We start from the raw sequence: 23653 nt of genomic DNA on the forward strand, positions 1-23653 counted from the left end.
TTTGACTTTTGTCTATTTATTGATAGAATATTTACATGTAATTTTTTACAAAACTGATAAATGTTTCATTGAGTTTTGTTATTTGGTAAACATAGAGCTGACTGTAGACAATATAATATTTTTTTGTCCATTTCAATGATCTGATTGTTTTATGACTGTATAAAGTACATAATAAATATGTAGAATGAGGAAGAAAAATATATTCTCTTATACAGGTCTGTCAGCAATAATAATAAAGGTGTTTATATGTTTTAGGAAATTAATCACAATTATGACAGTCAGTTTTAACTTAAATACTAATACTCTCTGAGAATAGTTTCTTTTCCTCTTACTGAGCAATATAAGTTCAATGGTCACTTCCCATTTTTTTCTCCAGCTATTTTCACTGGCAGTACACCATTCAAATTTTTTCAGTTAAGATAATTTTATCTCTGGGATTTCATAGGTCTGTAGGGTAAAATCTTTAATCAGCACCCTCTATTGAGGTTGATGGTGGAAACGCACTTAGCGATACACTGCTCAACCGGTAGCCTTGAGCGTAATCCAAGCTCGAAGACAAATGTCAGGATCCGAGCTGCATGTTCCTGCATGCCCACAACCAGTTCAGGCAGTTTGTCCAGTACTGATTGAGCTATTTCCGGTTGATCCGAGTCAAGACATTCGAGTATTGCTTGAAGTCCTAATTAATAAAAAAACGTATTATTATAATATCTAAAGATCACGAGACAATATGTACATCGTACAATTGTAAAAAAAAAAAAATGGAGTGGAACAAACGGAATAATTATTACAAGCTAAATAGCACAAGGCAGGAGTAGGTAGCCGACATACCGGGATGCGTGTCGGGTGCGGCGGGCAGCAGCTTGGTGAGCAGCGACAGCGTGGCGGTGCGCAGCGGGGCGTGCGGGGAAGCGGCCAGCGGCGCCGTCGCGCGCAGCAGCGCGTCCGCACTGGCCGCACCCCCCCACGCACCGCCCCGCCGGACGCCCCACGCCTCCACCTCCTGCAACGGGAATATACACATGTATACTCTATTACAATGGCAATAGGAGAAAAGATAAATAACATTTGACATGACATTTTAGTTACACTAGTGAGGAGAAAATTATTGAGTGAAGAAAATTAGTGGGTAAAGAATGCTAAGGAACGATATATTGTATTGGTTTTACGTAATTTTTTAAATAAATTGCAAGAAAGGTACATATTCAAATTTTTTGATAGCAGCATTTTTAGGCTTAAATAAAAATTAGGTCGTTAGTTTTGATTTGGATCGTCGCAGATAGCCTTATTAACTTATAAAGAGTTAGTTATATTAAGTGATAAGTCATAGAAACACACTCACAATTTCATTTATATGAATAGATTTTTATTCCATCATTAATAAAAAGAAACATTGTATGTTTCCATAATGAAGTGGCATTTTCAAGACATATGTGATATGACGTATTGTATAATTCGTATTATATTATTGATTGGTTTTGAATAAATAAAATTTTATATATCTTTCAAAGAAATTCTTACTATCTTATATCTAAAACGACTTTGACCTTGAAATAAATTTCTTAAGATTAAATTTTTTGAAAAAAAAAAACAAAATGTAATTAAAAATAACATCTTATCTTAATCTTCAAACCGAAAAAGTAATGTTCAATCAACGTACTCCGTGTTGATGGCAAATCAAAAGTCAGTAGGCAAAAGCAAAACGTCGTAAATACTAAATCGGTTACAATAACAGTTCGCTTAACAAAGCCAGGTAGTAAGAAAAAAAACTTTTGATAATTCCGAATAATATCTTACTTTTGTATTATTTTCAAAACTATAAACATATATAACTATATTGCTTTGCATAAAACTGATAAATATTTTAAGATTTTTTATTTCTGTAAAATGAATTTATTCTTTTATATTTATTGTCTATACCTTACTATATAAAATAATAACATTTTTATCGAACAATATGTAACTTTCTATATTATATATTTAAATCCATATTATAACCAATTAAATAAATATATATTTAAAAAAAAACTTAACTGTGTTAAAACTAAAATAATATATTTTTTATCTGCATAAATTTATACACTCTCCATTCGTTTAGCGAACATCCTTAGTGAAATATATATTAAAGTAATCAGATGCAAGGGTGGACAACACTTTAACTCCTCAAGTAATATGTTTAATCGAGTATAACCTGAACTAGCCAGTGCAGCTCATCGGGCGGTGCTACGCGCCGCCGCAGGGCCTGCAGCGCGTGTGGGGGCGGAGCCGCGCTGGCCGCGCCCTCACCACCCGCCACGCCCGCCAGCGCCGCCTGCGACCTGATGGCACCAAGCACACGATAACTACCCGAACTCTCTTTCTTAAATCGTAAATAAGTTGCAGAACTCACGCGATGGTGTCGCGGTGAGCGTGCAGCAGCGTGGCGGCGCGCTGCGGGCGGGCGGCGCGGTACCGGCGCAGCAGGGCCGCCACGCGGTGCGCAAGCGAGCCGCCGCCGCCGCCTCCGCCGCCCTTCAGCATGTTCAGGAAGCACTCCAGGATGCCGTGCACCTCATCGCTACAGACGCGAGCACGAGAGAGTGTTAGCGAAAATATAACCTTTCGACTCGACCATCGGTTCCGCAGAGGTCGTCCGGAGGCCACTCACCCAGCCGGCGGTTCGAAGAGGTCCGCATCGGGCAGCACCTCGAGCGCGGCCAGCAGGTGCTGCAGGTGGTGGTGCTGGCGCGCGCGCACGCCGCGCAGCAGCGCGCCCGCCAGCGGCAACGCGCGCGCCCCCGCGCCCGCGCAGCGCGCGAACACGCCGCGCGCGCCCGCCTCCGTGCGCCACATCCTGCCGGCACGGGGGAGCGGGGTGGACTTAGCGATTGACACATCACAAGTTTGCGTTCCATCGATTTATATTTGTTACGTATGGGCCGCCTCACTTCTGCGAGTGCTCCTTGGAGTGGTGATGCGGCGCAGCGAGCGCGGTGAGCAGCGCGTGCGCGACGCGGTCGGTGGCGCTCGTGGATCGCCGCGCCACCGCGCGGGCCTCGCCCGCCACCAGCAGCTGCGGCGTCGCAGGGGGAAGATCCTCGCACTCGCGCAGGAGCTGGAGCACCTTCGGGACCTGAAGACGTTTAAAGCGTCATATGAATCTTAGTGAAAAGTTCTCGTGCCGATCTGTGAATATATCGATACTGCCGGGTGACCGACCTTCATGTACAGCAGCAGCAGAAGCAGCGGGTGCGAGCGCGAGGCGGCCAGCGCCGCGGCCAGCAGCGCGTGCGGCGCCGAGCAGCAGCGCAGCACGAGCGGCAGGCGCGCCTCGATGCGGCGCCGCGCGGCCTCCGCGCCGCCCGCCTCCTCCGCCTCGCGCGCCTCCGCGCCCACGTAGCCGATCAGCACGCCCAGCTGCGGGAGGGCGCTCGTGTCATCCATTGTATTGGTACTCGGTGACCGCGGCGGCTCCGGCGGTACCTGGTGGTGCGACAGGCGCAGCGAGTCGTCGGGCGAGTGATGCTTGGGCGTGGCGCGGTCGCGGCCCTGCCACACGCGCGGACTGCCTATCAGCGTCTCGGCGAAATCCAGCACGGCCGTCGCCGACCAGCCCCTGTGATTATAGTGTCAATCACGATAGCCCACTTCGCGTTTGCTTGTCGCTCTAGAGAACACTAGTCGGTCCCGCTATCGCGTACCCGTGCTCGGTGAGCGCGACGAGCGCTGCGTGCAGGGTGCGCCACGAGGCGCGGTGCGCCAGCAGCGTCACCAGCAGCGGGCGCCACGCGCCGCCGCCGCGCTGGAACATCAGCCGCATCTGTCCGGATATCAGACTTCATTATACCTAACGTACGATTTATTATGTAAGGTGGTTAGCCCACGACAAATAATTACCAATATATTTTAGGAAATGAGTTATAAATAATTGATTTCATTAAATCACCTTTTACTCTCGCAGTTATTAATAATAGTCGTTACATGAAGCCTTGATGTCATTCGAATATCAAATGACTGATGATAGAAAGAAGCGTTAAAGGCATCGTACGTACGTCTGCATTTCTGGGACAAATTGGTAAAATATAACCTTATAGTATATCGTAATAATATTTTTGCAATAGAAAGTTCCACTCGCCTGCCTGCCGAGAGTTTCGCGCTGTAGCTCCGACAGCCAGTCCAGCAGCAGGCCGCAGCCCAGGCCGCGCCGGGACAGTACGTGTTGAGCGCATGCGCTGAACTTTTCCTCGTCGGGGTCGGCTTTTACCTGCGACACGAACATTAGCGCTTAAAGTAAGATTAGCTGCCAATGAGAGATTTCCAAAATTTAACTTAATAATTTAGCTTGTCCAGTTTTTTCCATGTGTAACTGTTTGCATTCCATGTGTAACTGTTTGCATGCTCAAGAAGATGAGTTGCAACTGTTTTTGAAAAATTTTTTGCTGACATTCCATTTTCGACTACTAACTCATTAAATTCCTCTCCTACCGTTGCTGAATCATTATTAAAAAACCATGTGGAAGAATGTAATATTAGCTTTAAATTTAATACAGTAAGTGTAAGTGATGTAATAAGTTCCTTCAGATCACTAGATATTAAGAAAACGGCCGATCTGTGGGGGATCTCTGTCAAGGTAGTCAATTCAATAATTGATGTAATCGCACCCTACCTTGTCACTATATTTAATAAATGTGTCCTTAGTGGCGTGTTTCCTGACCTCATGAAACATAGTAGAGTATTACCAATATTTAAGTCAGGTAGTACATCAGACCCCAACAACTATAGGCCCATCTCTGTACTACCAACTCTTAGCAAGATCTTTGAAAAGTTATTATTAAATCAAATGCCAGTACATTTTAACAATAACAAGTTGCTACACAAGAAACAATTTGGATTTACAAGGGGTCGCTCGACAACTGACGCTGGTGTTGAGCTCGTTAAAAATATTTACAGGGCCTGGGAGGAGTCACAGGATGCCTTAGGGATATTTTGTGATTTATCTAAGGCCTTTGATTGTGTGCAACACGAAACTTTCGCCAGGAAGCTACGTCATTATGGAATTAGGGACACTGCACTCAGTCTTCTGATTTCGTATCTGAGCAATCGGATTCAGAGGGTTGATGTAAATGAAAAGAGATCTCCCGGGTCTCCAGTTACTGTGGGGGTCCCTCAAGGATCAATTCTTGGACCATTTCTCTTCCTTGTTTATATAAATGACCTGCCACATCTCCTAGGTGATAAACTCGAGATAGTATTGTTTGCTGATGATACTTCTTTAATTCTTAAAATAAAAAGACGTCTTTCAATATATGACGATGTGAACAATACTCTCTCTGAAATAGTAAATTGGTTTAGTGTTAATAATTTAATGTTAAATAGTAAAAAGACTAAATGTATTAAATTCACTACTCCCAATGTAAGATGTGTCAAAACGAGTGTACGTTTAAACGGGGAAGCATTAGATGTTTTAGAATCAACAGAGTTCCTTGGTATGACAATAGACTCTAAGCTCCAATGGGGCCCCCATATAAATAAATTGGCGAATAGACTCAGCTCTGCAGCCTATGCGGTAAAAAAAATTAGACTTGACTGATGTGGATACGGCTCGCCTTGTGTACTTCAGTTATTTCCATAGTATAATGTCGTATGGCATCCTACTCTGGGGTAATGCAGCTGACATTAATACTATTTTTGTACTGCAGAAGAGGGCTATTTGTGCAATTTATAACCTGGGCCCAAAAGATTCGTTAAGAGGTAAATTTAAAGAAATTAAAATAATGACTGTCGCTTCTCAATTTGTTTTTGATAATGTTATGTATGTACGCAAAAACATAAATGATTTTCCCAGAAATTGTGACGTACATTCTGTTAACACTAGGAACAAGAATAAACTTGTTACTCCAAGTACAAACAACGTTCAAAATTATTCAATTATAAAATTTAAAAGAATCGTTAAAGAGCGTTTGTGTGCTAAAGGCTATTACAACACTAATGACTTTTTAGTTGACTGCACACCTTGGGAATGAAATGATCGCCTCCAGGCTGTTTCAAATAACTAAAATATAATTTTCATTGTACACGAAAAATGGTTAAAAAAAAATAAAAAAATATATCCCGCTGAGTTTCTTTCGCCGGTTCTTCTCAGGTCTGAGGTGCTTAATTCCGAACCGGTGGTAGATTTTTGACAATCAATAAGTAAGTGTATACACTTCTATATTGAATAAAGATTTTTGACTTTGACTTTGACTTTCGTCATCAACATTTCGAATTATCCGGCTCGAAGGACCAAGAATAAATGCCATTCGTTCCCAAGATTCCCGTATCTTGTGCATCTTTCCTAAACGTAACTAAACTATGTGTTTACTGGGTACAGTAAAGCGTATTTTGATTTGGATTTGATTATTAATCGGCTAAACTAACAATGACGGTTGAGAGCCAAATGGCACTGTGGACCTAACATCGACTATGACCAAGTTAGCCCTCTGGGCGCATAATTATAATATTCATCCTTGTTACGACGCTCGTTCCTGTAAATACAATGACTTACATAATATAGTTGAGCTATAAACAAATCGGGTAGAATATGTAAGTATTGGATCCGACTTGAGATTTAAGATTTATCTTTACTCCTTATTCGATTTGAATAGGGTTGGAATATAATATGGATTAATATTACCTGCAACTCATAGCGACCTTCCTGGTTCTTTTCGAGCAGGTGCGTGATGGTGTCCACCACAACCTGCGTATCCTGGGTCTCGATGATCTCGTTACCGAGCGCCTCCAGCGTGCTCGGAGTGGCAGATTCGAGGGCTTCAAATAAATAATTTGGTTACGCAGGATCATCGATAAATTTCAACATAAAAGGTTATTTTCGGATCCTTTTTGTTGCATGATAATGGTTTTTTTGTGTAAAGTGTGAAATGCTGACTGTAATTTATCAAACATTTTTTTTAATGGCCTGCATCGAAGTGCACTGTATTAAATAAATTAACTGGAGTTACTATAGTGCACGTGTGTGGACGCAAACACGGTCATTCTCAATTCTAACAGTGTTGGGCAGTTATTAAATATGCCTATGGTATTAGTATTTTTGGTAAGCGGTTGGGGTGGTACGCAAGATGAGCCGACACAAAAGTCCTATCGTCAGGGTTCATTTACTGTTCTCTATCGACCTACCGGCGACGAGCTGGTCCTTGGTGGCGTCGGCGGGCAGCGCGGCCTGCGCGTGCGCGGGGCTGCGCGCCGGCGCCCCGCGCGCCGCCCGCAGCGCCTCCACCACCGGCCCGCGGGACAGCTTGCACTGGCTCAGCAGCGCGCCCGCCGTCTGCCGCGTGACAGGTTCACGGTATTCGGTATAAATTTAGCGGCAGATGTATATAAATTTCGATAATGGAAAAGGTGAAAAAGCAATCTCTATACAACCGGGAGAACCTACCGCTCGCCCCGCATCTGCGGCCAGAGGGAAGGTCGAACCCGAAGAATAGCTCCGGCTCCACTCGACGAGTCCGGTGACAATTTATTAAAAGCATTTAATAAATGCACATCACGCATACTCGCATGCTCTAAGAGCCGTGAACTCATAAGGAGTTATATAACTAATTAGTGCCGAAGGTCGCCGCACACTGACCTCCGCCAGCGCGGCGGGCCGCAGCCGGGCCAGCGCGCGCAGCAGCGGCGCGGCGTGCGCGGGCCGCCGCAGCAGCGCCGCCGCCCGCGAGCCCCGCAGCGCCGCCAGCACCGCGCGCGTGGCCGCGCCCGCGCCGCCCTCCGCCCACAGCAGCTGCGCGGGGACACGGGTCAGAACGTTTCGTCGCAGGGGAACTGCGGAGGGTCACCTCCGCGGCACGGGCCTCCCGCGGATCACTCGTCTCACCCCGTGGAGCTGCGTGAAGGCGGTGTCGAGGTCGCCGCGGTAGGCGTCCGCCCCCGCGAACGCGGTCGCCAGCAGCGCGCCGATCTGCCCGACCTCCAGCTTGGCGGTCTGGCGCGGGCTGCTCCAGGGGTCCTCGATCTCGTCCGGGAGGGTGTCCTCGGTGAAGAGCGTGTCGTCTGGATCGAGAATGAGTTACGTGTAGGGTCGGCACGAGAGCGAGACGGAGGGTCGCCGTGACATGTGCGTATGTGCGGTACCGGGCGGGTAGTGCGGACGCGCCAGGCGCAGCGCGGCGGCGAAGGCGTGGCCGCCGCTGGCGCCGCGCGCGCGCTGCACGCGCAGCAGCTGCGCCATGTAGGCGCGCTCCACGCCGAGGCGCACCACGGCGCCCGCGGGGCACGCGTCCAGCGCGCCCAGCAGCGCGCTGCAACACGGGCCACGACTTACAGTGTTTGTTTCGTACATCGTTTCGTGTGTGTTCGACTGAAGCTACATTTCGGACACTGACCTCATGGAGGACACGGGCATGCCGAAGGTCTGTATGAAGAGCGCCAGCTTGTGCGCGGGCAGGCCCCGCAGGCCGGCCTCGAGCAGCGCCGGGCGCGCCGAGCGCACGAGGCTGAGGCGCAGCCAGTCCGGCAGCAGCACGGCCTCGTCCGACGACTCCGACACGAAGGCCTCGGGCGCGTCCCCCACCCACGTGGACTGCAGCCACGAGTACATCTCTTGGTTCGTGTCCACTGCGCCGGGAACGGTATTCGCATGTTGACTTATACACTTATAGAAGGAGTTTAGAGTACAATACCCAGTATTGATATAATGTTATAAAAACAAAAAAAAACCCGATATCAAAATTATCCCGTATTTTGTCTTTAAATTAAAATGGAATCAAATGCAAATTAAAGAATTCCACGTAAAAACAGAATTTATAAAATCGGTTGAAAGAAAAGATGAAAGTGTTCTGAGATAACAAAAATACAAATTGAGATACTTAACTTATCTTTACTATATGGAATGACTATTTTATTTTATTATTGGTCCAGACACTGAAATATAGACCACTAATTCTTTTACCATTGATGAGCAGTCACTCCCCACCGTACATAAAAAGAAAACATAAAAAAAATCCTAGTTCCTAGGTTTAGTACTTACTCATACTCCAAACTGGGCGGTATACCAGTGGCTGGGGCTGGGTGAACCAGCACACAAACTAAATTTGTTTTTTTTTGTAACTGTAAATGTTTTACTGTGTAATTGACAAACTTACAGTATGATGGTCCAAAGCACAGCAACTTCAGATGCGCGTGCGCAACAACGACGTGCAAGTTAGCTTGTCGACCATTGGCCCACTGCAGCATGACCTTTTCTCCGGCGTTCCACCCGCTGGACCCCTCGCCACCCTCCTCCACCGGCTCCTGTATCTCGGGTATTTCGTTTGACAACACCTTTATGTGAACAGGAAATTTAATTAATAAAGAGGTAAAATAAAAATAAATATTTCTAAAAAAGTAGCGACAGTGAATGTACCTGTCTGAGATGCGTGTAAAATATGGTGGTGAGCGCATGCAGCGCCTTGTGCTGAGCCAGCAGCCGCTCGTCCCGAGGAGTCTCCTTGGAATCCACCGGCGGCAGCACGTAGCCCATCACCGTGGTGCGCTCCATCAACACTTGACTGAGATCCTACGCCAAATAAAATTAATCGGGATTTAAAGGTTTCTTTTTAATGATACAGGATATCCGACTGTAAGTGGTCATCGCCACCCCACATGGACATTGAACTATACCCTTACACTGCCCTTATGTCCCTAGTACCTGAAATAGTACACTGCTTCACTCACCCTTCAAACCACAACACTACACTAAGAATTGCTGTTCAGCCGTAGAATATCAGATGAGTGGGTGCTACCTACCCAGACGGTTTAATAAATATAAAAAATCTAATCAAAGTTTTATCCCATTTCGAAACACAGTCTCAGTAGGCATGATAATGCGACAGCAACGTGAGGCGACTCACCAGCACCATGTCGGTGAGGTCATGAGGGTGATGATGGTGCGCGTGCTGTGCGAGGAACCCGAGGTATGCGGCCACGTGGGGGGGCGCACACTCCACCAGACACGCCGCGCGCACGCGACGCACCGCCTCGCCGCGCAGCACCTCCCAGTGCCGCAGCGACGGCAGCAGGCTCAGCCACGACCTGCCGACGCCGTCACTATACACAGCTGCGAGAACACAACCCACATGCGGATTCGACCGCAGTCGGTTATTTTTTTCACAACCGTCGGTCGAGAGGCACCCGTTCCAAACGTCACTCACTCCGGATTGACGTCGGCGTTGTAGTCCATCTCGATGGCGTCGTCCGACTGCGACAGCACCAGCTTGAGGCCCTGCAAGCGAGAGGCACGATGAGCGCGAGTCGCGTGGGAAGGGAGGGGGCGGAGGGGGGCGTCGGGCTCGGCACGCACCCGGCTGGCGGAGGCGCGCGTGGGCGCGTGCGCGTGCGCGAGGCGCTGCAGGTAGTAGTGCAGCACGGCGCGCGCGCCCTCCTCGCTGTGCAGCGTGCGGCGCAGGTGCGCGCACAGCTCGCCCGCCTTGCCCGCCTCGCCCGCGCCCGCGCCGCCCGCCGACAGGAACTCGCACAGGCACTGCACCGGCAGCACGCTCAGCTCCAGCCGGTCGTGCCGCAGCAGCTGGTGCAGCCAGGGCATGGCCCGCCGCGTGCCGTGCCGCTCCACCAGCTGCAGCAGCAGGGCGGGCTGGCGGCACAGCAGGCGGCCGAGGCGCAGCTGCGAGCTGAGCGCCTGCAACGCTTCCAGCACCCCCGCCGGCGGCCGTCGAGCCGGACCGAGCGGTTCCAGCGTCGTCAACTATTAGAACGAAACGAACATTATTGAGGAGCATATGAACAGAAGAAAAATATAGTATCGATGCGTCTCCTTTTACTATCGGCTCGAGTACGAGCAGTATTCGTGAATTTTTAATCTTTGGAAATGAAGCGATTTACCTGGGCCAGCAGACGGGAGGAGTGCTCCGTGACCGGCAGCTTGGCGTTGCTGGCGGCGGCCAGGTGCGTCTCCAGCTGCAGCACGGTGGCGCGCTCCGCCTCCAGCCGCTCGCTCTCTCCCGTGCCCGACCACTCGATGGACGGCTTGCTGGCGGGGACAGTGCTCATTTAAACGAAGGATGTTATATCTTAAAGTTTGAGTGTAGGAGCAGTATAATTAATCGGCCTACTAATAGTAAATATTTACATTTAAAAAACAAACTGAGACGAATGCGTCAGGGATAACCATCAAAAATATTCAAGCATAGAAAACCTGGTGATGCAGCATTCGATGAGCGCTCGCAGCGTGGGATACGTGTTAGCAGCGCGCTCGGCGAAGCCCTGCGGGTTGTGCGCCGCCAGCATCGTCAGCAACATCCAGCCGCGCCAGTACAGCGAAGTAATAGCTAGAGCTGGAGGCGTGTATCTGTGAACATTGAGCGGCAAACATGAGACCTTGATAAGTACTTATGTAAATTAATATATACCTCATAATGTGAAGTAATTTTTTAATGTATACCAAAAATAACGACAAAATATTAATTTCGGATCTGAATAAAGATTCCTCCAAATAACTCATACTTACTCATATTTCAGGAAAAGAAGAATAAAATGAGGACACAATTTTTTCAAACATGAACAAAAATATTCAATGTGTAAATTAGTTACAAGTGGTACCGAACGAGACAAGCTTGATATTTGACACAAACATATGAAAAAATATAAAAGGATGTAACTGAAAGTGTTGACAAATATCTCGTCATACCCAGCTGGTAAGGTGATGTTATCTGGTGGATGGAACTGGCACAGCTGGAATATGTAGTCCGCAATCTCCAGCTTGTCCACCTGCAGAGGTTGATCTTCCGGCGGCAGTGCGCAGGCACGTCGCACCAGTTGCTCTATCAACTCGAACACTTCCGTCGGAGGCACGGGTATATCCTATATATTTAATTAAGTGAGCGCGGATAAATTATGTAAAATTTACATATTAACTGTAAAATAATGTAAATAATAAACAAGGAGTTCATTTTGATGACGCTAAATGGAATCTATAATACATTATTTTGTACCCACTACTGTGTAGTAGTAACATAAAACTTGCTTTTTTTTTTCTTTGAAAAAGTCTTTTCATCGGGACTTCTCCTTGATCGGAATGTGTATGACGTCGTAACAACAGTATAAAGTATAAAGTGTATATTTTGTTTTGAAATTAAATCGTTTTGGGATCAACAGTTGTATGGGTACATCTTGGTGCATATTTATACTTGATTTGTTTTGGATATTTCTGAAATGTATATTTTACTATATAATAACTGTTGGTGTCGTAAATCCAACGGTTTTACCATTGAATATTTTCACTATTATCCTGCATACAAATATTTATATCTCAATTAAAATATGGAGATAATAAAGATGAGCTGACCTTCGAAAGTCCGATGAAGACGAGTCGCAGGAGCGTGTTCTGCGGCAGCGGCGCCTCGCAGCACAGGCGGTAGGTCAGCGCGCGCTCCGACTCCGGCGGCCAGTTGTCCACCTTGCTGTACGTCTCCGCCGGCTCCACGAACATTATCTGAGTACATTCGTGCCGTATATTAACTTGGGTCGTAGGGTCCGAGGGTCGTGTGCTAGATGCCATTTGCTGCACGGGCGCACCTTGTTGAGCACGTGCAGACAGTCGTGCCGCGTCGGTCGGTACACGGCGACGGCGGTGTCCAGGAGCCAGCCGAGAGCCTGCTGCTGCAGCGCGCATAGCTGCGAGCGGTAGTCGCTGGCGTGCTTGCTGTGCGCCGCAGTCACCAGGCAGCACAGACAGAACAGGTCCGCCAACGACTGGAAGGCGCGCTCGCGGACCTGCACACGCACGGACAGGCACTTTAGAAACGCATGTCGCACGAGAACAGGCGCAGGGGGGCGGCGCTGACCTCTTGGGGCGGGTCGAGGGGGGGCGGCTGAGCCAGCGCGCGCGCCAGCGGCAGCAACGCCTGCGCGTCGGAGCGCGTCGCGCGCACGCACTCGCGCGTCAGCGCCCGCAGCGGCCGCAGGTAGTCCTCCGTGCGCACCACCAGCTCCTGTGAATGAATACTATTATCGATACTTCGAATGAAATACTCCTATCGAGTGGCATATCTACGAAGCTACTCGAGCTTTGAACGTGATAGCCAGGAAAATCGGAAGTAATAAATATTTTATATCGAATGTGATGGTGACGGACCTGGTACGTGTCGGCCATGGCGGCCGGCACGAGCTGCGGCTGCGCCTGGATGAGCGCCGCGAGCACCGCCATGTTGTTGGGCGAGCGCACGTTGGACAGCTCGTTGTAGATGGTGTGCGTGACCACGCTGCGCAGGAGCGCCGTACTCTCCGACACCATCTCTCTGCAACGACAGGTCGGCGTCAGTCGGAGGCGAGGCGCGCCGGGGCGGCGGGGGTGCGGCGGGGGGCGCGGCGGGCTCGCACCTGAGACAGGCCTGGTAGGCGGCCTGCAGCGGCTTGGTCTTGAGGCGCATGCGCGCGAGCTGCGCCAGCACCTCGTGGTCGCGCGCAGCGCTGGGCCCGGCGGCGTGCGCGTTGGCGCACACGTGCGCGAGCAGCTCCTGCGCCGCGCGCCACAGCTTGCCCGAGTGCAGCCACGCCTCCAGCCGGGACGCCGCGATCATGCGGATCTGCAAGCACGCTCCATGAAAATATTTGACGTTCGCGAAATTCACTGGTAGTGGACGAATCTATCAGAACCTATCAGAGACTAGCTGAGTCCTAAATTTCGTCAAAATCAGTGGTTGGTCGTGAAAGCGTAATAGACTAACAAACAGACTTACTTTCGCATTTATAGAATTAGTATGGATATGTTTATATTAATTTCAATTATTTTTTTTACTTTAACAAAGTTAGTGTAGAATTTTGTTACCAATTATAATAAGCAAATGTAGCTGACCTCTGGAAAGCCGCAAGTGGCAGAGAGAAGCTTAAGAAAGCCTTTGCCGATAGCATCAGGCGCGGCCCGTCGTTGGATCTGCTCCTTGATCGCCTCCAGCACCAGCGCTTCCACAGTCTCATAGCTACTTGAATACCTGCGTACAACATATTGCTCTATATATAAAATTGAAAACTTAAACTGGCCAATTCTCAAAGGATAAATAAAATGCTGCTGAATCTACAGCTATACTCTATTCCAATCAGAAGAAGGAATGTAGATTAGATAGATATTTGCGTATACTACGCGATTTTCTAATAGGTCTGGTATCTCATGCACTAAAAACTGTTTTTGATTTATGACACATAAAACATACATACATAGCTCCGATAAAATTCTTACCTCGGGAATACCGAATATTCAAGCTCAGTGTTGTCAGTGTCATCTTCATTGCTACCCATCAATGGAGACCCTGAACCAGATGGTGACATTGTACCTGATAAATATTGGTTGATATTATTTCTTCTATCCCTAATCTCGAAGACTAATAGTATTTTTAATTTATTACCTGTATGCTTTCAGAAAAATGAGCAAGACTGTAAATTAAATGATCAAAGAGATGAAGTATTAAGAAATAACTTGAAAAAAAATGAAGTTTAGAATCAAGTAACTAAATAGTAGCGAACATGGCCAATGGTAGTCTATGGTCACAATTCGAATATTACAGATGAGTCAAATCTATATTGACACATTAATATCATCAGTTAAGTTCATTAATTTCAAATGTAATTTAATAGCTTATAATAGTTACTAATAAATCTACAATAACATATTAATAAATACACAGATTATTCCTACTAAATCTTACCTAGTGTGTTGTCACTGGGAATTAGATGAGCAGCTGGCTGCTTTGTTCCAAACGCTGTTACAATGTTCTCCACTAAGCATTTACACCAGGAACAGTCCACCCACCAACGCTCATTAAGTGCATCTTCTATATATACCTACAAAATTATGAAACACAGACAGATATGATAGCTATCATAAATTAAAAAATAAATAAATAGAAAACTAGTTCCTTTTAAATATATTATCAAATAATGCTCTATATAATAAACTAAAATACAAGAAAATTGTCATCGCACTTCAGGATAACATTAAAAATAATAACTTCAGTGCAATAAATTAAACTAAACAAAGCTTAAAGGCAAGACCTCAATATTACAATATTTCATAGTTTATAATCATTAATGTAAATTCTTACCTTTATAAATGTATCTGGCCAATTATTACCATCTCTATGTCCAGCATATAGCATGTTACAAGCCAGTACAAAAACAAGTGGATTGCCTTTGCTTTTGAACGCTGCACCCTGCTCTCTCTTCAGCAGTGTGCACAGAGTCTGTGTTACTGTCTCATGGGCAAACATATTTGGCCGAATTTTAGTCAAATATAACATACTCATGCAAAGGATTGGGTCCGGTTTTGAGCGCTGAGATTTAAGAAGTCTTATGGAGCCTGTTAACAGACCCAGCTGAAAATATTAAGAACTCAAGTTGTATTTTTAAAAACATAAAGATTTCATTTATTTAATAGGATAGCTTTATTATAAAATGTAAATAAGGGATTTACTAGTAGTGAACTTGAGATTTAGTTTTAGAGAATTAAATTGTATAATACATATAATTATATCATATATATACATATTTGTCATATATTTATCATATTTCCGCATCAATTGTGTGTGATGTAAAATTATCAACTAAATACCAATTTATCAGAGTTGTGTGTGTCCAAAGCTTGAAGAACATTAGGAACAAGATCCACAGGATCAACTTCTAACGAGGTGCCACTGACAGCCTCTGCAGGAGAACCTATTCTTGCCCTCTTGCTTGGAGGCTGACTGCCAAAAGTAGCTGTTTCCCGTTTTCTTTCTGCAACACCTATAGATTTGCAATTTGATTAAATAATGTTTTAACATTTAACATCATTAATATAATAAAGACAAATAAATTTTCCAATTATCTTTATGATTGTTACTTTCAACAATTTTAAATCGGTAGATACTTATAGACAAAATTTGTTCAAAAAAGCTTTACCCTTTATCCAAGAATAGAGAATTTATCATAAATAATAAATGGTATCATAATTTAAAATAAGAACAAGTATCCAAAGTATCATAATATAATTAGGATTTATTTTAAGAGGACAGATAATAAAGGTCCTCACAATATACTGTTAATTAACTCATAAACTTACTGCTCGTAGACGGTTTATGTATGTTTCTTTTCTCTGAGTCTCTGGAGACCACTACTGTAGATTTACTGCCTAAAGCAAATATATCCTGAGGATGCTGTGGAGCTTTGCTCTTGCCGCCGCGGCCGGTTGAAGACATTTTACCACGCTCCATCGTAACGAACAATTGATTTCTACTTTAAACAATAACGCTTTATAACTTCAGGTCATCACGTAATTTAGGGTTTCTTCTTACATATATTACACGAATAAAACAATTTTTTTTCGTTTACAAACAACACTGCTACACATTTCAGCAGAACTTATTTGACTTTGACGATCGCTCGTGTTGTCAGTCAACACGAATGTTACTGTTGACGTTTGACAATACTATGATTTTGATTAGTACGTTTCATTTGACGAGGATGTAAAATTTAATTATTTTAAAATGTATTATTGATATTTATTATTATTTTTAAAATTTGTAATTATTTATTATTGTAATGTATTTTAAAAATTGTATAGTAAAGATGCAATTGTTTTGTTGTTAAATTTTGTAATTGTACTAATACTAGATTTTTAAGAAAATATTGTCTTACTAACACTACATGGGCTAGTCTCGAAATAAAAGTTTTATTATTATTATTTATTTATTTAATCCTATTATTCATAAAATTAGTAATAAAATATAAAGGAACTTTTTTTATGAAGCAAGTGGATACGAAACAATCTTCACTCTGAAGAAACGATCAAATATAATATGGAACTCAAGAAAATAATTTATTTAACTTTTTTAGTTTTATTCTCAGTCCTCTTATTCTTGAAAAAACACCGCTCTTTATTCTTCATTTCATTTTTAACTTGAGAGAGAGAAATTGAACGCTGAAAATAACATTGACAAAATGTATATAATAATTAATTACACCTATTAAGTATATTTCATATCGAAGGTGATTGTATATGACAGTAAATATTATGGATTACGTCGCCATCTTGTGTAGGAGGTTTCAATTTATATGAGGGCTGTGCTGGCACGCCACTGCGGCGTTTAAGTGCTCCCAGCGCCATCGGTGATACGCGCTCACCCCGTGACATGGCTGCGAAGCGACGATTTACTTCCGAAGCCTGACGTCGTTCAATAAATAAATCAGAATTAAAAAATAAACAGTTACCGTACAATCTAAAACTTTTCTACGGTAAAAGAACAAGTTGTAACAAATCCAGATTCCAAGTTAATCTTTTTTAGAAAATATATTAATAAAAATGAAAAAAAAATTAAAATATTAGATAATTCACATCGAGTGTGTCTCCTTCCATGCTGCTATCGCTGAACAGGTTGAAGAGCATATTGTCCAGTTTAGGTTCTTTGCGTGGCATCGCAAACTGCGTCTTCTGGATGATAGGCGAGCTTGGCTGCTGACTCTTCTATCAATAAACAATTTTGCTCTTAGTATTCACACTTTTGATAACGCAAACCAAAACAATGCCACCAGCATAGATCACTTGAGAGCAGTGTACCTTGGATCCAGGTGTTAGCATAACTGCGTTATCGTCGAGCTCGGGCTCCAGGCGTGTCGAAGATGGCGCCGGTCGGCCCGTCAGCTCCTTTTGAATGTTATCGATCGTGTTCTGCATACCCTGGATTTTCTCTTGGAGACGTTCCTGACATAGACCAATTTACTTTTATTAAGACGTCCCAGGACATAATAAAGTAACACAAGACAAGTAGATCGATAAGCATTGCAAAGACTATTTCTTTTTATACCTTTTCGTTTCTCATTTCCAAAATTATGGACATTTGTTTTGAAAGTTCGTCATCCTTATCCTGAAAGTAATGAGTTAAGATTATCAATATACACAATAGTATATTAATTAAGTGATTAAAATAATTACACAACAAAGTGGATAGATTATAGTTCCTCAATAACTTACTCTGACGACAGTTTCCAGCTGTTCAACCTTCCCGTTCAACTTCCGCTCTTTTTCCTTCACATTATCTCTTTCGACATCTATCTCTTTTCTGACCTTCTGTAAGGTGGTTTCCAGCTTTGACCTGACGTCAGTACTGGTCTTCAGTTCTGACATCAATTGTGCGATGGTGGAAGCTTTCGAGTCCAACTCTTTGTCTCTAGCTTCAATTACAGCAGTTAACTCTTTAACTTTCTCTTCTGATGATACTCTGTTATGGAAGAGGAATCTTAAAAACGAACGGCATTTTACAAAAAATAACGGACTTATTTCAAATTTTAGCATTTATAACTTGCCTGAAAATGTTGTGAGTATTTTCAATTTCCTCAATATTTTGCATTAAGCTTTGAATATTAGCCGTAAGTTCTTCAATACGGTTAGATTTTACGTTCGACCCTTCAACGGCATTATTTAGATCACATCTAATTTCATCTTTTTCTTTATTCATTTCTACTAACTGTTGATTTAGTTTTTCAATTTCTTCTTGACAAAGAATTAAAGCCTAAAATATTGTGATAATGATTGAATGTATGTTAGATCCGGCTCGAAGGATCATAATTTAATTATCTTCTTTTGTAACATACAATTTAAAATAAACTGATAACCTTCTTATTTTTTTCAAGAAGATTAAAATACCACGATTAATTTATAGTTCACAGGACGTCTTACCTGTTCTTTATCGTTTTTTTCGTTTATCAATGCCTCCTTTTCATCAATCAAAACGGCGATGTCTTTCTTTAGATTTTCTAACATAGCATTAGCTTCCTAAATGTTTGAAAAATTTTAATTTCAATAATATTTTACCCTTTAATTGTCCAATATTAAAAAAATACATATACATCATTTATAAAAAATAACACTGCATATATTTTTTTTGCTTACAACCTAACCTCAAGATTAATTTTAAGTCCGGTAATGACAGTAGTCGTGTTGATCTGGTCTTCTTCCAGTGATATGAGCTTCTCTTGCAAGCAGTTATTCTTCTCGCACATACTCTGAGTGAACTGCTCCTGATTGTTCAGCGCTTTTTTCAATGAAGTATTTGCTTCTAGAGCTTCCTTGAGACTTGCAAAGTAATATTAGTTTTTTTATTTCAGTATGCTAATCAGCTGTTTTATCAACAATAAAAGTTTGTGCAAACTCATCGATGTACAGGTACATTCATATAACAGCAAAACGTAAGTATAACATAATAATAGGTGAGCCAGTGTAACTACAGGCATAAGAGACATAGTAACTCAGTTCCCAAGGTTGCTGGCGCATTGTAAATGGAAGGAATTTAAAAATTTCTCTCGGTTCCAATGTATATAGGAGATGGTGTCCGCTTAACACCAGGTGCCCCAATTGCCCACTCGCTTAATTATTACATAAAAAAAGATTTTTTACATTTACATTAGCAGCCTGTTAATTGCCCACAGCTGGGCTAAGGCCTCTAACCTAACCTCTAACCTATAATCATCTTTAGGAGAAGTTTTTTTGGAGCATATTCCACCTCGCTGCTCCAATGCGGGGTGGTGACATACATATGGAATTTCGTTGAAATTAGACACATGCAGGTTTCCTCACGATGTCTTCCTTCACCGCGAAGCACGAGATCAATTATATACATAAATTAAGCACATGAAAATTCAGTAGTGCTTGCCTGCGTTTGAACCCGAAATCATCGGTCAAGATGCACGCGTTTTAACCACTGGGCCATCTCGACTTATGAATACAACTGAAAAAATAATAGCAAAGATTTTTTGATCTGTAGTTACTTTATATGATAAATAATAATTAGTCTTACTCATTCTCCTGTTTCATCAACGCGTTTTTCGCTTCAGAGCTCTGATTATGAAACTCTTGAATCAGTTGTTTCATATCTCTTTGCAGATTGGATATCGTCTCATCCTTCTAAAAAGTGATACAAAACACCGTCAGTCTACCGCCAAACACTTGTGTTCTGCTTTGAAGGGTGAGTGAGCCAGCGTCACAACAGGCACAAGGGACATAAAATCTTATTTGACAAAGTTGTTGGTGCACATAAAAAAGTAGCAATCGAGTTATTATAAAAATAACCTTTTCGAGATTAAAGTTGCACACGTCCAGTTTGCTATTCAATTCGTTGACGTTGGTCATGAGATCCTCTCTGTGCTTCTGGGTGGCCTCTAGCTTGTTCTTTAGCTCAGATATATCCGAGTCCGCTTGCTGCTTCGTGGCGGAGAACAGCTGCAATAGCTGTTTCTGGTGCTCGCTCGTCAGTTTAACTATGAAGTTGGAGACGCAGAAATAACGGCTTAAAATTTATTCATCATTTTGTCGTGTAAGAATTTGTTATCAATGTTATCTGTTTGAAGTATTTTTAAAGTGATTTAGGAATAAATTGAGCTATGGTTGTTCGATTGGAGTAAAAAATTTTGAAAACCGATGAACATTTAACGGTGCTACGATGTTTCGTTGCGAACCTAGCCAGGAGAGTTTACCTTTCTCCTCAAGTCCACCGATAGCCTGACGATTCTTCTCGTCCACTTGCATCTGCTTATGCTTGATATCCCTCACGAGTTGACCGGACTTCTGGTACGCATCACACAGAGCGGCTTGGTCGACCTTACACCTGGACAGCGTATCTTTCAAACGCTCGCTATAATCTTCCAGCACTTCACAAATCTCACGGGTGCAGTTTAACCTATGAATTCATTTTGTTGTATCAAAATCCAGCGCAACGCTGCTTAAAACAAAGATTTGTAAGAGTTTTTGGTTTTAATAAACTGATGTACCTAATACAAAAACGGTGTAAGAAATTGTATTCTTTTACAATTATATATTAACTACTATGTATTTAAAAAAAAATACAATACGGTGATCAAAACTAAAGGCTTTGGAATCTATTCTTAATAAGGTAACAAGTATGAGCGATAAGCGAATAGTGGCTTAATAGCAAGGTTTGGTAAGTAGGCATATTATAAACAAAAAGTTTTTATTAAGCTTGTCCTAGTCGACACACTTGTTCAATGTGTCGGGACGCAGTCTCAGCTCATCCTGATACTGTCCCGATATCGTCTCGTGCTGCATCTGCACCTCTACCATGTTCTGCTGCAGCCGCTCATGGTTGCCTTCAACTTGTTGCAACTTTTCTTTCAAATCCCAGTACGCTGTGTCTTGAGCCACCTATTATACAAAATTCTTGTACCTGACTTTACTTTGTAATGAAAAAGTTCTCAATAAACTTTTATTTGTTTCAATAATACAAATATATAATATAATTTCCAGTTATTAAATCGTAATAAGAAAACTACCTTCAGTTTTATTATTTTAGTCGTTTCTCTTGAAACTTTTTCGCGAAGTTTTTCTACTTCTACGTTCATTCTTTTTCTGTTCGCAACTTTACCTATATCTCCAATCTCCATGATGGTATTGATGCAACAAATGTGTTTTGTAAACAACAAATGTGTTCAAGTAACAAAAAATATGCACTTTTTATTAATTTTAATAGCAAAATGGCGCGAATGCTAAATCTTTTTTTTTTTAAACCAGTGTAACCTAGTGCCTAAAATCATTTGTACATTCAAAAATAATTTCGTATAATACTCAATATTTTGTTATTTTATTATTCCTTTATATAAATTATAAACAATGTAAATGTTATTATTCGTATTCATACCTTTTTGAATATTAATGTTTTCCTTCTATACTATTTTTATATTATCTACTAGGTACATATAAATAAGTTTACGAAACTATTGACCTAAAGAAAAAAATAGTGTACATGAATCTAAATTCTATTCTAATTTACATTTTTATTATCTGAATTCTAACACATAAACTATTTTTATTACCTTATCTGTACTTAATATCTACCGGGGCAATTTGACACTGAAGTTTTAGGCGGATTCTGTCATCTGTGTGCCAGAGACGAGCTGTCAATATACATATTTCCATTAAATCCAGAAAATATTAAAGGTTAGATATGTTAACTTTATATCTGTTAATTTTACGTTATAACTGACTATTAAATCGCCCTTAGATTTATTTTTTTTAAACTTTGGAAACCAATTATGACACAAAAAAATAATTTCCACCGAAGTTATGTAACTGATCTGTAGGTTATTAAATTGATTTTCAGATGCTCACTTCATCATTGTTCGGCGGCCTACGGGCAGCTCGTACCTCGGTAATGGTCACCAGGAATCTAGCTGCGGCACAAAAAGTCAATGATCCCATACAGCAGCTCTTTTTGGACAAAATTAGAGAATACAAACAGAAGAGTGCGTAAGTAGATGTGTTTCTAACTTCTCTTAGCACGGAATAAGCTCGTATTTTTGTGTTTTAAAAAATGAACATAAGAAATGTATGACTTACCTTGATATAATGAATATTCACCTCATCAAATCAAATTTGATTCTTCAACTTTGACTATTTAAAAAAAAGTCTAATCATTTACATTTGTTATGATAGTGTGATTGCTCAGAAATGCAAATAGTATTGATGATGATGAATTAAGGATATAATTTAAAAATACTAAAAGAAAAATATATATTATATATCAGGTGTACATATTCAAATCACTGTTGATTCATTAAGCCCTATGCCCAAAGGTTGTTTGGAAGACAGAGCTTTTTAGAAATAAGACCATCTTTGTACCTTCTCTAGCTTTGGTTATAATTTTTTTTTTTTTATAATGCGTTTTATACTAAAGAGTCATAATTGTATTGTATGTCTTGAAATGCATAATAAGACCATTTTACAACAGTAACTCACATAATGGATTGAAATATTGATATATATTTTGTATTTAATGATATACATATAAGAAAAGTCCATAGTTCACTGAGCCTCAGATGAGTTTTTTATAAACACTAGTACTTGCCCTTTCCATCCTTTTTTCTGGACTACCTCAGACATAAAATGTACAGTATGTTCTTAAAGCATTTTTTTTTTGTAGTGGTGGTAAATTGGTAGACCCCAGCCCAGCAATAGAGAAAGAATTGAAAACTGAAATGGAAAAGCTTGAACGTCAATTTGGAGGTGGAAAGGGAGTCGACATGACCTCATTCCCGTCATTCAACTTCCAAGAACCAACTCTAGACCCCATCGACGAACAAGCTCAGAAGAAGTGAAGTGCTGTCTGATAAAATAAATGATAAATTAGATTTAAAATAATCAATCAAGTCACATGTTAAATGTGTTATTAAATTAAAGCCTGATTAATCTTTGTGACTTTTATTTTTCTGGGAACTTCGAAACATGAAATTAATCTATTTTTTCCTACTAGTTATTGTAACAAATTCCTAGTTGTAGTTACCAACCAAAGAGTAGAAATCACTTAATCTGGTCACACTGTCACATAATGTCACCAGTGTGATCAGAATATCGGCTTCAAAAATATCACAAAATGTTAACTATAACTAATTCTAACGTCCATAATATCGTCCAAAAAATCGTCTAAAATAGAATCTTATTAGTAATATCATCGTAAGATGATATTACTAATAAGATTTTAAATGTCTCTTTTGTCTAGTGGCAGCAGATACAAAAGTCTTTGATTCAGATCAAGGGGTGATCAATAAAAAGTAATTGATCATAAATTCGTTAAATCAATAAGTATAATCTATATTAATATTATACATGCTAAAGTAACTCTGCCCGTTGTCTGTTGCTCTTTTACTGTCA

General features: G+C 42.2%; 3 protein-coding genes across 4 annotated transcripts; 1 reads left to right on the forward strand and 2 right to left on the reverse strand.

Moving 5' to 3' along the window:
• Window positions 1-38: 38 nt before the first annotated feature.
• Window positions 39-16386, reverse strand: LOC125070910 (integrator complex subunit 1). Its single transcript, XM_047680925.1, has 35 exons — window positions 16061-16386; window positions 15572-15744; window positions 15066-15335; window positions 14670-14805; window positions 14204-14297; window positions 13823-13958; window positions 13348-13553; window positions 13103-13265; window positions 12813-12959; window positions 12544-12741; window positions 12314-12460; window positions 11657-11829; window positions 11165-11317; window positions 10852-10999; window positions 10313-10714; window positions 10164-10234; window positions 9864-10044; window positions 9377-9529; window positions 9117-9294; window positions 8358-8589; window positions 8107-8273; window positions 7850-8025; window positions 7604-7756; window positions 7153-7300; window positions 6653-6786; window positions 4115-4243; window positions 3681-3799; window positions 3463-3595; window positions 3199-3396; window positions 2928-3112; window positions 2648-2833; window positions 2390-2557; window positions 2192-2318; window positions 832-1003; window positions 39-679 (listed from the first exon to the last, which is right to left on the reverse strand). The coding sequence occupies exons 1-35, from the start codon at window positions 16209-16211 to the stop codon at window positions 468-470; spliced, it is 5919 nt and encodes a 1972-aa protein (XP_047536881.1). The 5' UTR covers window positions 16212-16386; the 3' UTR covers window positions 39-467.
• Window positions 16387-16756: 370 nt separating this feature from the next.
• On the reverse strand, window positions 16757-21406 carry LOC125070985 (interaptin-like). 2 transcript variants are annotated; one of them, XM_047681028.1, is made up of 14 exons: window positions 21280-21406; window positions 20988-21151; window positions 20467-20669; window positions 20063-20250; window positions 19791-19897; window positions 18895-19069; window positions 18674-18769; window positions 18301-18506; window positions 17969-18215; window positions 17802-17861; window positions 17555-17698; window positions 17333-17458; window positions 17021-17161; window positions 16757-16918 (listed from the first exon to the last, which is right to left on the reverse strand). In XM_047681028.1, the coding sequence occupies exons 1-14, from the start codon at window positions 21388-21390 to the stop codon at window positions 16817-16819; spliced, it is 2070 nt and encodes a 689-aa protein (XP_047536984.1). In that variant the 5' UTR covers window positions 21391-21406; the 3' UTR covers window positions 16757-16816. The 2 variants fall into 2 exon arrangements, with proteins under 2 accessions (XP_047536984.1, XP_047536983.1); XM_047681027.1 differs by having other exon boundaries at window positions 17333-17461.
• Window positions 21407-21850: 444 nt separating this feature from the next.
• Window positions 21851-23193, forward strand: LOC125070892 (ATP synthase-coupling factor 6, mitochondrial). Its single transcript, XM_047680897.1, has 3 exons — window positions 21851-21943; window positions 22107-22252; window positions 22926-23193. Exons 2-3 carry the CDS (start codon window positions 22107-22109, stop codon window positions 23098-23100), a joined length of 321 nt encoding a protein of 106 aa, XP_047536853.1. The 5' UTR covers window positions 21851-21943; the 3' UTR covers window positions 23101-23193.
• Window positions 23194-23653: the final 460 nt, after the last annotated feature.

The sequence above is a fragment of the Vanessa atalanta genome, chromosome 18 (genome assembly GCF_905147765.1).
Source record: "Vanessa atalanta chromosome 18, ilVanAtal1.2, whole genome shotgun sequence".
NCBI lineage: Eukaryota > Metazoa > Arthropoda > Insecta > Lepidoptera > Nymphalidae > Vanessa > Vanessa atalanta.